This window comes from Cetorhinus maximus, chromosome 19 (genome assembly GCF_964194155.1).
Source record: "Cetorhinus maximus chromosome 19, sCetMax3.hap1.1, whole genome shotgun sequence".
Lineage (NCBI taxonomy): Eukaryota > Metazoa > Chordata > Chondrichthyes > Lamniformes > Cetorhinidae > Cetorhinus > Cetorhinus maximus.
This window is the reverse complement of record NC_135897.1, coordinates 10,756,955-10,773,620: the sequence shown is the minus strand read 5'-3', so window position 1 is coordinate 10,773,620 and position 16,666 is coordinate 10,756,955. Positions and strand designations below refer to the sequence as shown.

The following is a 16,666-nucleotide window of genomic DNA, read 5'->3' as shown; positions in this document are numbered from 1 at the left end:
ACATTTACAGCCCATCACACTAACACTAACATTCTCAGCCCATCACACTAACACAAACATTTACAGCCCATCACACTATCACTAACATTCTCAGCCCATCACACTAACACTGTCATTCACAGCGCATCTCACTAACACTAACATTTACAGCCCATCACACTAACACTAACATTTACAGCCCATCACACTAACACTAACATTCTCAGCCCATCACACTAACAATAACATTCTCAGCCCATCACACTAACACTGACATTCACAGCGCATCACACTAACACTAACATTTACAGCCCATCACACTAACACTAACATTCTCAGCCCATCACACTAACACTAACATTTACAGCCCATCACACTAACACTAACATTCTCAGCCCATCACACTAACACTAACATTTACAGCCCATCACACTAACACTAACATTCTCAGCCCATCACACTAACACTAACATTCTCAGCCCATCACACTAATACTACCATTTACAGCCCATCACATAACATTCTCAGCCCATCACACTAACACTAACATTCTCAGCCCATCACACTAACACTAACATTTACAGCCATTCACACTAATAATAACAGTTACAGCCCATCACACTAACACTAACATTTACAGCCCATGACACAACACTAACATTCTCAGCCCATCACAGTAACACTAACATTTACAGCCCATCACACTAACACTAACTCACTCAGCCCATCATACTAACACTAACATTCTCAGCCAATCACATTAACACTAACATTCTCAGCCCATCACACTAACACTGACATTCACCGCGCATCACACTAACACTAACATTTACAGCCCATCACACTAACACTAACATTTACAGCCCATCACCCTAACACTAACATTCTCAGCCCATCACACTAACACTAACATTCTCAGCCCATCACACTAACGCAAACATTTACAGCCCATCACACTAACACTAACGTTTACAGCCCATCACACTCACACTAACTTTCTCAGCACATCACACTAACACTAACATTTACAGCCCATCACACTAACACTAACATTTTCAGCCCATCACACTAACACTAACATTTACAGCCAATCACACTAACACTAACATTTACAGCCCATCACAAGAACACTAACATTTACAGCCCATCACACAACACTAACATTCTCAGCCCATCACAGTAACACTAACATTTACAGCCCATCACACTAACACTAACTCACTCAGCCCATCATACTAACACTAACATTCTCAGCCCATCACACTAACATTAACATTCTCAGCCCATCACACTAACACTAACATTCTCAGCCCATCACACAAACACTGACATTCACCGCGCATCACACTAACACTAACATTTACAGCCCATCACACTAACACTAACATTTACAGCCCATCACCCTAACACGAACATTCTCAGCCCATCACACTAACACTAACATTCTCAGCCCATCACACTAACACTAACATTTACAGCCCATCACACTAACACTAACATTTACAGCCCATCACACTAACACTGACATTCTCAGCCCATCACACTAACACTAACATTTACAGCCCATCACACTAACACTAACATTCTCAGCCCATCACACTAACACAAACATTTAAAGCCCATCACACTAACACTAACATTCTCAGCCCATCACACTAACACTGTCATTCACAGCGCATCACACTAACACTAACATTTACAGCCCATCACACTAACACTATCATTGACAGCCCATCACACTAACACTAACTCACTCAGCCCATCATACTAACACTAACATTCTCAGCCCATCACACTAACACTAACATTCTCAGCCCATCACACTAACACTAACATTCTCAGCCCATCACACTAACACTAACATTTACAGCCCGTCACACTAACACTAACATTCTCAGCCCATCACACTAACACTAACATTTACAGTCCATCACACTAACACTAACATTCTCAGCCCATCACACTAACACTAACATTCTCAGCCCATCACACTAACACTAACATTCTCAGCCCATCACACTAACACTGACAGTTACAGCCCATCACACTAACACTAACATTTACAGCCCATCACACTAACACTAACATTCTCAGCCCATCACACTAACACTAACATTCTCAGCCCATCACACTAACACTAACATTTACAGCCCATCACACTAACACTAACATTCTCAGCCCATCACACTAACACTAACATTTACAGCCCATCACTCTAACACTAACATTCTCAGCCCATCACACTAACACTAACATTTACAGCCCATCACACTAACACTAACATTCTCAGCCCATCACACTAACACTAACATTCTCAGCCCATCACACTAACACTAACATTCTCAGCCCATCACACTAACACTAACATTTACAGCCCATCACACTAACACTAACATTCTCAGCCCATCACACTAACACTAACATTCTCAGCCCGTCACAGTAACACTAACATTTACAGCCCATCACACTAACACTAACATTCTCAGCCCATCACACTAACACTAACATTTACAGCCCATCACACTAACACTAACATTCTCAGCCCATCACACTAACACTGACATTTACAGCCCATCACACTAACACTAACATTCTCAGCCCATCACACTAACACTGACATTTACAGCCATTCACACTAACACTAACATTCTCAGCCCATCACACTAACACTAACATTCTCAGCCCATCACACTAACACTAACATTTACAGCCCATCACACTAACACTAACATTCTCAGCCCATCACACTAACACTAACATTTACAGCCCATCACTCTAACACTTACATTCTCAGCCCATCACACTAACACTAACATTCTCTGCCCATCACACTAACACTAACATTCTCAGCCCATCATACTAACACTAACATTCTCAGCCCATCACACTAACATTTACAGCCCATCACACTAACACTAACATTCTCAGCCCATCACACTAACACTAACATTCTCAGCCCATCACACTAACACTAACATTTACAGCCCATCACACTAACACTAACATTCTCAGCCCATCACACTAACACTAACATTTACAGCCCATCACACTAACACTAACATTCTCAGCCCATCACACTAACACTGACATTTACAGCCCATCACACTAACACTAACATTCTCAGCCCATCACACTAACACTAACATTTACAGCCCATCACACTAACACTAACATTCTCAGCCCATCACACTAACACTGACATTTACAGCCCATCACACTAACACTAACATTCTCAGCCCATCACACTAACACTGACATTTACAGCCCATCACACTAACACTAACATTCCTAGCCCATCACACTAACACTAACATTCTCAGCCCATCACACTAACACTACCATTCTCAGCCCATCAAACTAACACTGACATTTACAGCCCATCACACTAACACTGACATTCTCAGCCCATCACACTAACACTAACATTTACAGCCCATCACACTAACACTAACATTCTCAGCCCATCACACTAACACTAACATTCTCAGCCCATCACACTAACACTGACATTTACAGCCCATCACACTAACACTAACATTCTCAGCCCATCACACTAACACTAACATTTACAGCCCATCACACTAACACTAACATTCTCAGCCCATCACACTAACACTAACATTCTCAGCCCATCACACTAACACTAACATTTACAGCCCATCACACTAACACTAACATTCTCAGCCCATCACACTAACACTAACATTTACAGCCCATCACACTAACACTAACATTCTCAGCCCATCACACTAACACTAACATTTACAGCCCATCACACTAACACTGACATTCTCAGCCCATCACACTAACACTAACATTTACAGCCCATGACAGTGAGACACCGACACACTCAGCGCGTTAGTGATTTTCGCTCAGACTCCGACCCCTATTAGAGCAACTTTGACCCAGGGAAGTCTATCTCCAACACTCCGGAATAGCCACAGCCTTTCTGCATTCCCCTGCCTTCAACCTCAATTTCTACTCCGTACTCACACCGCACACCCTCACATTCCCCTCCCTCCCTTCCCCTTGCCCTCACTCACTCACCCCTCCTGCTCTCTCCCTGGTGAGTGCCCCCCTCACTCAGACCTCCCTCCCTCCCTCAATTTGCCCCTATCCCCCTGTGGGGGGAGCTGAGAGCCCCTTCCTCACCTTCCCGTCATCGTCCTCACGGCCACTCTCCGCTCCCTCGCCCCTTGGAAATTGCGAAGTGTCTGTAAAAATCTGGAGAGCGAGTTTTCAACCCAAAAAAGGAGGGATGCTGGGCAGCCGAGTCCACTTTTGGCCGCGTCGGGGGACGAGCTGCTCAGTGTGGGACTGGAATGATTCAAATCTAATAAACAGCCCAGGATCCTGAGCCAGATTCTCCAGATCCAAATCAGCGCAAAAGCGCCTTAAAGAGAGTCTTGTCTCCCTCTCCTGGGACCTGGTTAGTCAGATCTCCAGACAAGCACAGAGCTAACCGCTCCACTCAGGGCATTAACACTCTGCTCTCTGCGGGACTAGGGCTAATATCGATTCACATACTCCAACAGGACAATTTACACTCAGCACATGAGTATGTGCCTGTCAGCTGTGGCTCAGTCCCTAGCACCCTCGCCTTTGAATCAGAGGGTTGTGGGTTTATGTCCCACTCCCGGACACCAAGAACTGTGATTGTACTCGAAAGAGTTGCAATCTGTGACTGTTGATAACTCGAAAGAGTTTCCATTTGGCCTCAATACCTCTCATCTCAGGAGAAAGACCTCAGTTCTGGCCTCCTCCCCACCCCACCAACCCCTTTAGATCTCATTCAGGGAGCTGGACACATACTTATGGGCATCTGATGAGTTCATGTTGGGCTTTACATGATACCCTGGGCATCTCAGTCAGGGCCTCTCACCTGAGTTCATCGTGCTAGCCTTACCTTGTTGGATGCCAGTCAATGCTACCCACGGGCAAGAAACGATGAGCACCCAAGGGTGGGAGGGTGTTGCTGGTGTGACAACCCACCGCCAGGTGAGGTTCCCTTAAGTTGTAGATCCAGACGAGACCCCCTCAATTTGTCACCGTCTGGCTGGGGCACACCCAAATTGTAATGCCCCGGGTGAGGATGGGTGAACTGGCTCCCTTTATCGTCTTTATTCAACCCCCACATTGGTGACAAGATTTAATCGAGAAAAAAGGATCCCTTTCGCAGATACCTTTTACCCAGGCCCAATCATTCTGGTTTTGAAGGATCAGACTTTCTTGAGTTAAAGGTAAGAGTAAGTTTATTAACTGCCAAAGGCAAGAAAGGATAACACACATGCATATACAATCTTACAGGTTAAAAGTAAGAATTTAGCTTGAAGTAAGTGAATATATATATTTTTAAAAAGGTATACTGAACAGTCCTTGACTCATGGGGAGTAGGTGATTGTGTATTGTGGCCGTAGCGATTCGAGATTCCAGTGGAATTGACTTTGGTAGGCGAATGGTCAGTTTCGAGGTTCCATTAGAGTTGACTCCGGCAGGTGAATAGCCAGTTTCGAGGTTCCAGCATTTTTTTTTTGCAAAAATATACTTTATTCATAAAATATCTTCAACCACATTCCAAACCATTTCAAAAACACCATTACAAAGGTACAATCAGGTTCAACTTTTACAACGTGTATCACCAGGTGCATCAGTACAAACAACATTACAATCATTTGCAGACATTCATTTTGAGCTGTACAGCCCGAGGGGATTAAAAAGTTCCCAGCCCCTCGGTGCACTGTGGCAGAAAGGTCTTAGACAGCGACCCTTCCCCATTGCGCCTTTGCGGCGGCTGCCCCAAGCTTTAGTGCGTCCCTCAGCATGTAGTCCTGGACCTTGGAATGTGCCAGTCTGCAACACTTGGTCGGGGACAACTCTTTGTGCTGGAAGACCAACAAGTTTCGGGCAGACCAAAGAGCATCTTTCACCGAGTTGATGATCCTCCAGCTGCAGTTGATGTTTGTTTCGTGTGTGTCCCTGGGAACAGCCCGTAGAGCACAGAGTCCTGTGTCACAGAACTGCTCGGGATGACCCTCGACAGAAACCACTGCATCTCTCTCCAGACCTTCTTTGCAAAGGCACATTCCACAAGGAGGTGAACAATGGTCTCTTCACCACCACAGCTACCTCGAGGGCAACGTGCAGAGGGGGTGAGACTCCTGGCGTGTTGGAAGGATCTGACGGGGAGGGCCTTTCTCACCACCAGCCAAGCTACGTCTTGGTGCTTGTTGGAAAGTTCTGGCGATGAGGCATTCTGCCAAATGACTTTGACAGTCTGCTCGGGGAACCATCCCACCAGATCCACCCTCTCCTTTTCCCTCAGGGCCTCTAAGACGTTACGTGCCGACCACTGCCTGATGGACTTGTGGTCAAAGGTGTTTCTCTGCATAAATTTTTCCACCAGGGACAGGTGGTACGGCACGGTCCAACTACTTGGAGCGTTCCGCGGCAGCGTGGCCAGACCCATCCTTCGCAACACCGGGGACAGGTAGAACCTCAGCACATAGTGACACTTGGTGTTTGCATACTGAGGGTCTACACACCACTTGATGCAGCCACACACAAAGGTGGCCATCAGTATGAGGGCGAAGTTGGGCACGTTTTTTCCCCCTTTATCTAGAGGCTTGTACATCGCGTCCCTGCGGACACGATCCATTTTCGACCTCCAGATAAAGCGGAAGATGGCTCGAGTGATCGCCATCGCGCAGGAGTCTGGAATGGGCCAGACCTGCGCCACGTACAGCAACAGCGAGAGTGCCTCACACCTGATGACCAGGTTCTTACCTGCAATGGAGAGGGAGCGTCGCTCCCACATGCCCAGTTTCCTTTTCACCATAGACACTCGCTCCTTCCAGTTTCTAACGCATGCTCTGGTCCCTCTGAACCATATCCTCAGCACCTTCAGGCCGTCAGCCCTGAGGGTGAAGGGGACAAAGGATCGGTCAGCCCAGTTCCCAAAGAACATGGCCTCGCTCTTCCCACGATTTACCTTGGCTCCGAGGCCAGTTCGAGCTGGTCGCAGATGTGGATCAGTCTGCGCACCGACAGCGGATCTGAGCAGAAGACGGCGACATCATCCATGTACAGGGAGGCGTTGATCTGAGTGCCTCCACTGCCTGGGATCGTCACTCCTCTTATGCCCGGATCCTTCCTGATGGACTCAGCAAAGGGTTCTATGCAACATACAAACAGGACAGGCGAGAGAGGACAGCCCTGCCTGACTCCAGATTTAATAGGAAAGCTTTCTGATTCCCACCCATTGATTGAGACTGCGCTACTGATGTTAGTGTAGAGCAGTTGGATCCAATTTCGAATTCCCTCCCCAAACCCCATTTTGGAGAGCACATCCACCATGTAGGTGTGCGATATTCTGTCAAAGGCCTTCTCCTGATCCAAGCTGATGAGGCAGGTATCCACACCCCTGTCCTGCACATAGGCAATCGTATCCCTGAGCAGCGCGAGGCTGTCAGAGATCTTCCTGCCCGGCACAGTGCAGGTCTGGTCAGGGTGAATCACCAATTCTGGAGCGGATTTGACCCGATTGGTGATGACCTTGAACAGAATCTTATAGTCCACATTCAACAGTGAAATGGGTCGCCAATTTCTAATTTCCTCCCTTTCCCCCTTGTGCTTGTAGATGAGGATGGTGATGCCTTTCCTCATGGATTCTGACATGCTGCCAGCCAGGAGCATACTCTCGTACACTTCTAGCACGTCTGGGCTGATCCAGTCCCACAGAGCCGAATACAACTCCGCCGGCAAGCCGTCGCTTCCGGGAGTTTTACTCTTCTCGAAGGACTCAAGGGCCTTAGTCAGTTCGTCAGGAGTTAGCGGTTTTTCCAGGCTCTCCCATGTACTGTCGTCTAAGACCTCCGTGATAGAGGACAGGAAGGACTGGGAGTCTGTGCTGTCTGTGGGCTTCACGTCATACAATCCGGCATAAAATGATTTGCTGATCCTCAAAATGTCGGACTGCGATGACTTTACTGAGTCGTCTTCTTCCTTCAGGCTGCTGATCACAGAGCTCTCTCTGTGTACCTTTTGGAAGAAGAAACGTGAGCACGTCTCATCCTGCTCCACGGAGCGGACTCTGGAATGGAAGATGATCTTGGAGGCCTCCGAGGCAAAGAGCGAGGCTTGCTGGCTCTCCACCTCTTGGAGTTCCTCCTTGACATCGACCCCCATCGACTGCAGCCGGAGCAGATTCTGCATGTTTTTCTGGAGTCGAGACATTTCCCTCTGTTCCTTTCTAGCTTTCTGGGTGCCTTTGAGGATGAAAAACCTCTTGATGTTTCCCTTGATCGCTTCCCACCAGTGTGTCAGGGACTCAAAGAGGGGTTTCACGGTTCTCCAACCTTTGTAATCCCTCTTGAGCTCCTCAATGTTCTCTGGGGTCAGCAGTTGCACGTTTAGCTCTGGTCCTCTGGTCCTTCTCTAAGTGGCAGTCAGCCAGTAGGAGGCAGTGGTCAGAGAAGAACACCGGCTTGACGTCGGTGGATCTGACTGCGAATGCACGGGACACAAACAGGAAGTCTATCCTGGAACGGATGGACCCGTCTGGCCGTGACCAGGTGTATCTATGCTGCGCTCCGTCTGCAGGGTTGCTGAAGACGTCGTGCAGCTTGGCATCCTTAACTGTTTCCATCAGGGATCTGGACGTAGCGTCCAATCTGCTGCCGGCCCTGCTGGATCGTCCAGCCGCATCGATGATGCAGTTGAAGTCACCGCCCAGAATGACTGGCCTGGAGGTCGCCAGCAGCAGTGGGAGCTGCTGAAATACCACCAGCTGCTCGGCCCCTTGTGACGGGGCGTACATGTTAATTAACCGGAGTGGAGCGTTCTTGTACATTACGTCTGCTACGAGGAGGCGCCCGCCCACCACCTCCTTAACCTTGGAGACGGTGGAGTTGCCTCCCCGCAGCAGAATACCCAGGCCAGAGGAACGAGAGTCGTTTCCGCCCGACCAGATCGATGGCCCGTGGGACCACCATCGTGACCATTGCCTGTAGGAGCTGAGGTGCGGTATCCTGCAGAAACAACAGGTCAGCTTTGACCTTGGCAAGGTAGTCCAAGGTCGCAACACATCGCGTAGTAGATTTAATGCTACGCACATTTATGGATACAATCTTTAAACGCATTTTAAAGCATTTATTCTCCTACCAAACCTGTTATCTCTGAGAGTCCCAGACCTTTAGTCTGCTCCTTCATACCCGTAGTGAGCTCAAATTCCTTCACTTTGGACGGGCTAAGGAAATCCTCATTGGCAGTGTTCTGCTTGGGTGGCATATCGGGGGCCGTGCAGAGAGCGGGGTTTGAGATGACCTTCGCTGGAGAAGCTTCTCCAAACCTCACCCCCTCTGGGGCGTTGCTGCTCCCGGCTTCCCGGAGCTGGGGTGCGCTGAGCGCCTCACTGCTCCCAGATTCCTGGGGCTGTGGTGCACTGGCCTCTTCGGGTTGTAGGCAAAGTTGGGGTGCGCTGGTCTCCTCATTGTCTCCAATGTTCTGGAGCTCGGGTGTCTCGTCCTCCAACTCCCTAGAGCTTTGCTGCTTTTTCTGTCGGTGCTGCCCAGGCACTTCTTCGTCCGAAGAGCTGCTGCCTTTGTCATCCATGTCGGATGGGAGACGCCTCTTGCCACTTGTCTGGGAAATGGCTTGGTTCCTTCTTAGCCCCTTCTTCCTTTTGGCTCTCTTCACCGTCTGCCACTCCCCCTGCTGCTTTCGAGGTTCCAGTAGTGTTGACTTTGGTAGAGAGGGAGAGAGATTGGGATATCTGCAAAATGTCGATATGCAGGGGTAGTGTGTGTGGCTGTTACTTCTGAGTCAAACTTCCTGCACTTGCTCCCTCAGAATACCCCACAGACACCGGGGCAGGTTTTCAACTCACTTTTAACCCCTCCTTTGTATATTCTAAGTGGGAAGCGAATTCACAAATCTGTCTAGGCGTGGATTTCTTAATGAGATGATAGTTATCTCCCATTGTCTCTGCCAGAGGGAGCAATTAGTTTCTGGATGTCTTTAGAAGTATCTTGTCTGGCAACAGGGTGGGATTCCATTACCCCTTAGGGAGTCACCTTGCAGGATTCCAGCCAGTGGCTTGTGTGCATTTTTAAAAACTCAGGTCTTATTTTTAAAGTCCAATATTTCCAGATGCAATTCAGTACTTTTTCCTTCATTATCATGACACTGGTAACATACTGAGGTCCCCTTTTCACGTGATTTGCATTCTTGTATTTGGAGGAATATCACTGGAATGAAGGCCACTCTCTGTTAATGGAAGTGGCACTGGATATGGACTCAACTCTCCTGCACTGCACCAACACTACATTAGATTGTCCCAGTGTTCTCTACTCCTACATAAGGGAGTGGGGGGTGGTGTGGGGGGGATATGAGGAAGAGCAATTTTACGCAGTTGAAACTTGCTGCCTTAGGGGGTGGTGGAAGAGGAGTCAGTGATTTCAAAAGGAAATTGGATGGGCACTTAAGAGAAATAAACTTGCAGCATGTTATGGCACAACCAATGGTAAATGCTGAGTTGTTCAAATCCCAGAGGGAAACTTGAACAACTGCCACAGCTATTTTTGCAATTTGTATGTTTCGAGATACAGGCTATGAATTCAGTAGTAATAAGACCACCGAACCTTATAGGTTTTTACAAAACTAGATTAAACATTTATTAATAAGAGAAATGATTTTACATACATCTACAAATTACTACTATAATAACTTCTAACCCCCCTAATTAATCTGCTTCACAGTTACACCTCTGTTAAGGCAACTGTAAGACACACAGATTTTAAATGACCCAGGCAAAGAAACATGATACCCTGAACAATCCAATTCAAAGTGAATTTTCTTAACTTCCGTTTGTTGTAGACAGAAGCTTGAGGTGTAGATGCTGAAGGCTTTTCACACTTGTTAGATTTTAAAAATGCCTGCCTTCACACATAGCCTTCTCTCCTTTATATATATTTCCCCCTTTGAAAGCAAATTCCCATTGTTTCACTATGTCTTTGGACTTTACCTCCATGATCATAAAAAATTACCACAGTACCAATCTTACCAGTAATCTTTTGGAAAGATAAACACACTGACTGAGATTTTCCGGCCCTGTTGCAGGCAGGATCCACTGTGGGTGAGGCGGTGCCCCAGCCAGAAGTCCATTGACTTGCGGCGGGATTGGAAGATCGCAGGGGCAGGTGGGTGCAGAAAATCCCACTGACTGTTTCTTAACTTCTGCTGGTTAGGTGTAATATTTCACTCCCTCCTTTAAATTCAAACTAGTCTAGTTTATTTAAAAATGCAAACATCCTTTTACACCTGCCTTTAATCCAATTAAGTCTCACACACGCACACAGGCACATATAGACACAGATACCACTATTTTACAATAAATCCCAATAACATGATTATATCTTCCTGACATCCACCTCCTTATTGAAAAATGAACTGTCATAATTTAAAAAGACAGCTTCATTTTTATTAACCCATCTTATACTATCTCCTCTACTCATTTACATACTTACACTATTACATTAGCAGCTGCATGCATTAACATAACTATATATACACAAATCCTTCACATCAACAGAAATCATTTCAGTTCAGTGTCCAGGTTTTAAATGTCCAATTTTTCCTTTAAGCTTTAACTCTTGATAATGCATCTGCAATCAGATTGTCTTGTCCTGCTGCATGTATAACCTGTAGATTAAATGGTTGCAGTAATAAACTCCATCTGAATAGCCTTGCACTTCTGTCTCAAAATTTGTCCAGAAACTTTAAAGGATTGTGGTCTCTATAAACAATTGTTTCTGATGAATTGTTTGCAATATAAATCTCAAAATGCTGCAATGCTAACACCAAACCTAAAATCTCTTTTTCGATCATTGAATATCTCCTCTGTTGTACAGTCAATTTCCATGAAAAATACCCTAGCAGTTTTTCAATTCCAGCGTCATCTTCTTCCAACAGTATGGCCCCAATGCCTATATCACTTACGTCAATGGCCAACTTAAATTGCTTGGTGTAATTGGGTAGTGCCAAAGCTGGTGTTGTTGTTTATACAGTTTTCAAACTGTCAAATGACTTCTGACACTCGAGTCCCCATTGAAACTTTTTGTTCTTTTTTAATAGTTCAGTAAATGGGGCAATCACACTGCTAAAAATTGGTACAAATTACCGATAAAACCCACTCATGTCCAGAAATCTCAAAACTTCTCATTTTGTTGTAGACATGGGGAAATCCACAATAGCCTTGGCTTTCACATCTCCTGGAGCCACCTTACCATGTCCAATGGTATGGCCTAGATATGTAACTTGCGCTTTTGAAAAATCACTTTTAGCCAAGTTCACCACCAAATTAGCTTCTTGTTATCGAGTAAATAATGCTTTCAGATGTTGTAAATGCTCCTCCCACATGAATGAAAACTGTCAAGTCATCAGTATAAACAGCACAACTGCTCAGACCTGCAATTACTTTGTTTGTCAGTCTTTGAAATGTTGCAGGTGCATTTTTTATACCAAATGGCATGAGTTTAAACTGATATAGTCCATCTGGCATCACAAAAGCTGATATCTCCTTTGCACTCTCTGATAACGGTACTTGCCAATATCCTTTTGCCAAATTGTCAATCTTTGATAAATTTTGATTTTCCCACTTTCTCAATACAATCTTCCAACCGTGGTATATGATATGAATCCGCTTTTGTCACCACATTCACCTTTTGATAGTCCACACACAATCTTTGTGTTCCATCTGGTTTCGGTACCAGCACAATAGGTGAACTCCAGTTACTGCAGCTAGACTCAATGATATAACTTTGAAGCACGAATTCAATTTCTTTCCATACTTGTGATAATTTAGCCTGATTTAATCTATAAGGATGTCGCCTTAGCAAAGATGAAACTTCTACAGACACATCATGTATAGCTAAATTTGTCCTCTCCAACATATTTCCACAAATATCTTTGTGTGACCACAATAGTTGCTCCAAATCACTTTGATACTTGTCTGGAAGGTAACTCAATATTTCATTTAAATTTTCAAGTACCCCTTCATTATCCAATTTGATTAAAGGAAAATCAATTTAAGAATCCTGCATTTCTACTTCTTTCTCATTATCTACCACCATTAACACCTCCCTTTGGTCCTCTTCCCTGTCAACGAACTTAAGCATATTTACATGACACACTCTCTGCTTCTTTCTTCTATCTGGAGTATTTATTAAATAATTCACTTCACTCAGCTTCTTTTCAGTCATGTAAGGCTCACTAAATCTTGCCTTTAATGAGTCACCCAGTTCTAGTAACAGAACTAGCACTTTCTGCCCAGCAACAAAACTACGAGCTGTAGCTTTCCTGTCCGCTTTCATTTTCATCACTTGCTGTGATATCTTTAAATGTTCCCCAGCTAACTCACATGCTCTGTCCAATCTCTCTCTGAAGTTTGATACATAAACCAGGAGAGTAGTTTCTGAATTTTGACCCGCCAATTTTTCATGCATCAATTTCAGTGGTCCTCTCGCCTCATGACCACAAGCTAGTTCAAAAGGACTGAAACCATTTGATGCATTAGGAGCATCCCTGATAGCAAATAACAAGAATGGAATTCCCCTATCTCAATCCTGTGAATAATCCTGACCTTCATCATAGTTTTTAGAGTTTGATGCCATCTTTCCAAAGCCCCTTATAACTCAGGACAAGAAGCTGTTGACTTCAACTGTTTTATTCCTAAATTGTTCATTACTTCCTTAAACAGCAATGACATGAAATTTGAACCCTGATCTGACTGCAGTTCTTTAGGTAAACCGTATCTTGTAAAAAATGTAGTTGACTCTTCTACAATTTTGTTTGTTGTAAAATTTCTCAAAGGAATTGCTTCAGGAAACCTGACAGACACATCCATTATTGTTAGTAAGCACTGATTTCCACTTTTAGTCTGTGGGAGGGGTCCTACACAATCAATCATGACCCCAGTAAAATGCTCTTCAAATGTTGGAATTGGAATTAAAGGTGCTGGCTTAATCACTGCTTGTGGTTTCCCTATCACCTGACATGTATGACATGTTCTACAGAATTTGACTACATCCCTATGCAATCCAGGCCAAAAGAGAAATGTTTTTGTATCTTTGCCTGTGTCTTTTTAATTCATAAATGTCTCCCCATTTTTGAATGTCACTTCTACCCTCAAGCATCTTCCTTTTTATTCTGAGAAAAAACTTCCTGGAAATTTCCACCTACTCCTTCTCTCCCCTGACTACCCACCTTCCCACTTTCTATCCTTTTCTGATTTAAAAGGGTGATGAAAAGAAGGTTTAGCTCCGTGAACTTACTCATAATCATCAGCTATCTCTGCTGCTTGTCTTACCATTTGAACCCTGTGTTCCTCCACATAAGTCCTCATTACCAAAAGAATTGAATCTTTAAATTCTTCCAAAAGAGTTACTTCTCTAAGAGCTGCATATGTTGTTTCTATCTTTAATGCCCATGTCTACCGGACAACATTACTTTGGCCAGAATTTTTCACATGGCAGGCAGGCTCGGCGGGAGCGGAGCCAATCGCAACTCGTGATCTGCTCCACGCCGTCATTTTACATGGACGGGCCAAGTTTTCGCATTTCTGTTTCTTTTTGAAATAACCTTTTTCTGCTGCCTCTAGTTCCAGTTTTTTCATCTCCAATTTTTTTTCCTTTTAGTTTGCCTCCAATTCAAGTTTTCTCAGTTCCTTTGCTTGTTCAAATTCAAGCCTCTTCATTTCTAACTGAAGTCTCACTACCTCCAGCTGTGACTCACGAGTGTCAGGTATCACTTTCAACTTTAAATGTTGTGCTGTACCTTCAATTATATCTGCTTTCTTCACCCCTGCAGGTAACCCCAATTGTAATTTATCCACCAATTCCATTAACTTAACTTTAGTTACCTTTTGTAAACCAGCCAAAAAGTTATAACTTCATCTTCCAGTCAAGTCTGAGCAGCTGCCAAAGCCATTTTGCAGTCTCACCACTTAAGGAATTTCAAATATATCCCACAAAGAGCCCCCAGCTATGTTATGGCACAGCCGATGGTACATGCTGAGTTGTTCAAATCCCAAAGGGAAACTTGAGACAACTGCCACAACTATTTTTGCAATTTGTATGTTTTGAGATGTGGGCTTTGAATTCAGTAGTAATAAGACCACCAAGTCTTATAGGTTTTTACAAAACTCGATTAAACATTTATGAAGAGAAATTATTTTAAGCACATACATATGTCTACAAATTACTACTTTAATAACTTCTAAATCCCCTCAGAAACTCTTCTTCTTATCGTGTCCACGGAGAGTCTATATATGGCCCAGCCAGAACTGGACACATTTTTGCGCCTTGTTGTTGAATTTGGCAAGATCTGCAACAGTGCAGGGTTCCTCTAGCGATAGGCATTGCAGGAGATGTTGCATAGTCTGTGGCTCAGTTCCACATTCACAAGTTGTCGGGCAGGTTGTATATCCCCATTTGCTTAGTGACACCTTTGAACAACCAACACCAGTCCTAAGTCTGTTAAGGCACTTCCAGGTTGCCCAGTTGCAATTATCTCCTGGGGGAAGGCTTTCATCCGGTAGAATTTCCGTCGCTGGGGGTTGTTCGAGACTGGCGAGCCGGTCTTTCCACAAGGTAATGCGGGCTTCATATGGGGTTGATTGTAATGGAACACTGTTTATGAGTCTAACTGACTCTCAGTTACACCTCCATTAAGGTAACAGTAAAACACAGATTTTAAAAGACCCAGGCAAAGAAACATGATACTCTGAACAATCCAATTCAAAGTGAATTTTCTTAACTTCCGTTTGTTGTAGACAGCAGCTTGAGATGTAGATGCTGAAGGCTTTTGTTAGATCTTAAAAATGCCTGCCTTTACACACAGCCTTCTCTCCTGTATACATATTTTCCCCTTTAAATGCAAATTCCCATTGTTTCACTATGTCTTTGGACTTTACCTCCCTGATCATAAAATTTATCAATTTTACCAGTAATTTTTAGGGAAAATAAACACTGTTTCTTAACTTCTGCTGGTTAGGTATAATATTTCACTCCCTCTTTTGAATTCAAGCTCGTCTAGTTTATTTAAAAATGCAAATGTTCTTTTACACCTTACATTCTAAACTTCCCCCATGTTTACCTACTTAACATTTCAAACCTAGCTTATCGTCTAATACATCAAAGCCTTCAGACCAGCTGCCTCTAATCCAATTAAGTCTCACCCACAGACACAAAGGCACATATAGACACAGATACCACTATTTTACAATAAATTCCAATAACATTATATCTGCCTGGCAAAGGACTACAGGAATAGAGCAGAGGGAATTGATCTAATTGGATTGCTCTACAGAGAACCGTCATGGACTCAGTGGGCGAAATGGCTTCCTTCTAATGACTCTGAGTCTAACACCGGGCTATTTAGCCCTTTGAGCTAGTTCCACTATTTAATTAGATCATGGACGGTTTATATATCAACTCCTTTACTGGCCTTTGTGCCATGTCCCTCATAAACAATCTATTTCACACTTAAATTTCAATTGACCCCCGCCCACCCACCCTACCATATCCACTGCCTTTGGGCAGAGAAAGATCCTGATTTCCAATACCCTTTTGCATGAAGAAGTACTTCCTAATTTAATTCCTAAATTTTCTGAGTCAGGGTAATTTGGTTCCCC

The 16,666-nt window shown here is 44.4% G+C and overlaps 1 protein-coding gene across 1 annotated transcript in view; it reads right to left on the bottom strand.

Moving 5' to 3' along the window:
- LOC144693640 (LIM and senescent cell antigen-like-containing domain protein 1) overlaps nucleotides 1-4,275 on the bottom strand; it is a 158,418-nt gene extending 154,143 nt beyond the window's left edge. The window contains exon 1 of the mRNA XM_078563485.1: nucleotides 4,132-4,275. Within this exon, the coding sequence (XP_078419611.1) occupies nucleotides 4,132-4,142 (11 nt within the window). The 5' untranslated portion in view covers nucleotides 4,143-4,275. The remainder of the gene's footprint in view (nucleotides 1-4,131) is intronic.
- Nucleotides 4,276-16,666: the final 12,391 nt, after the last annotated feature.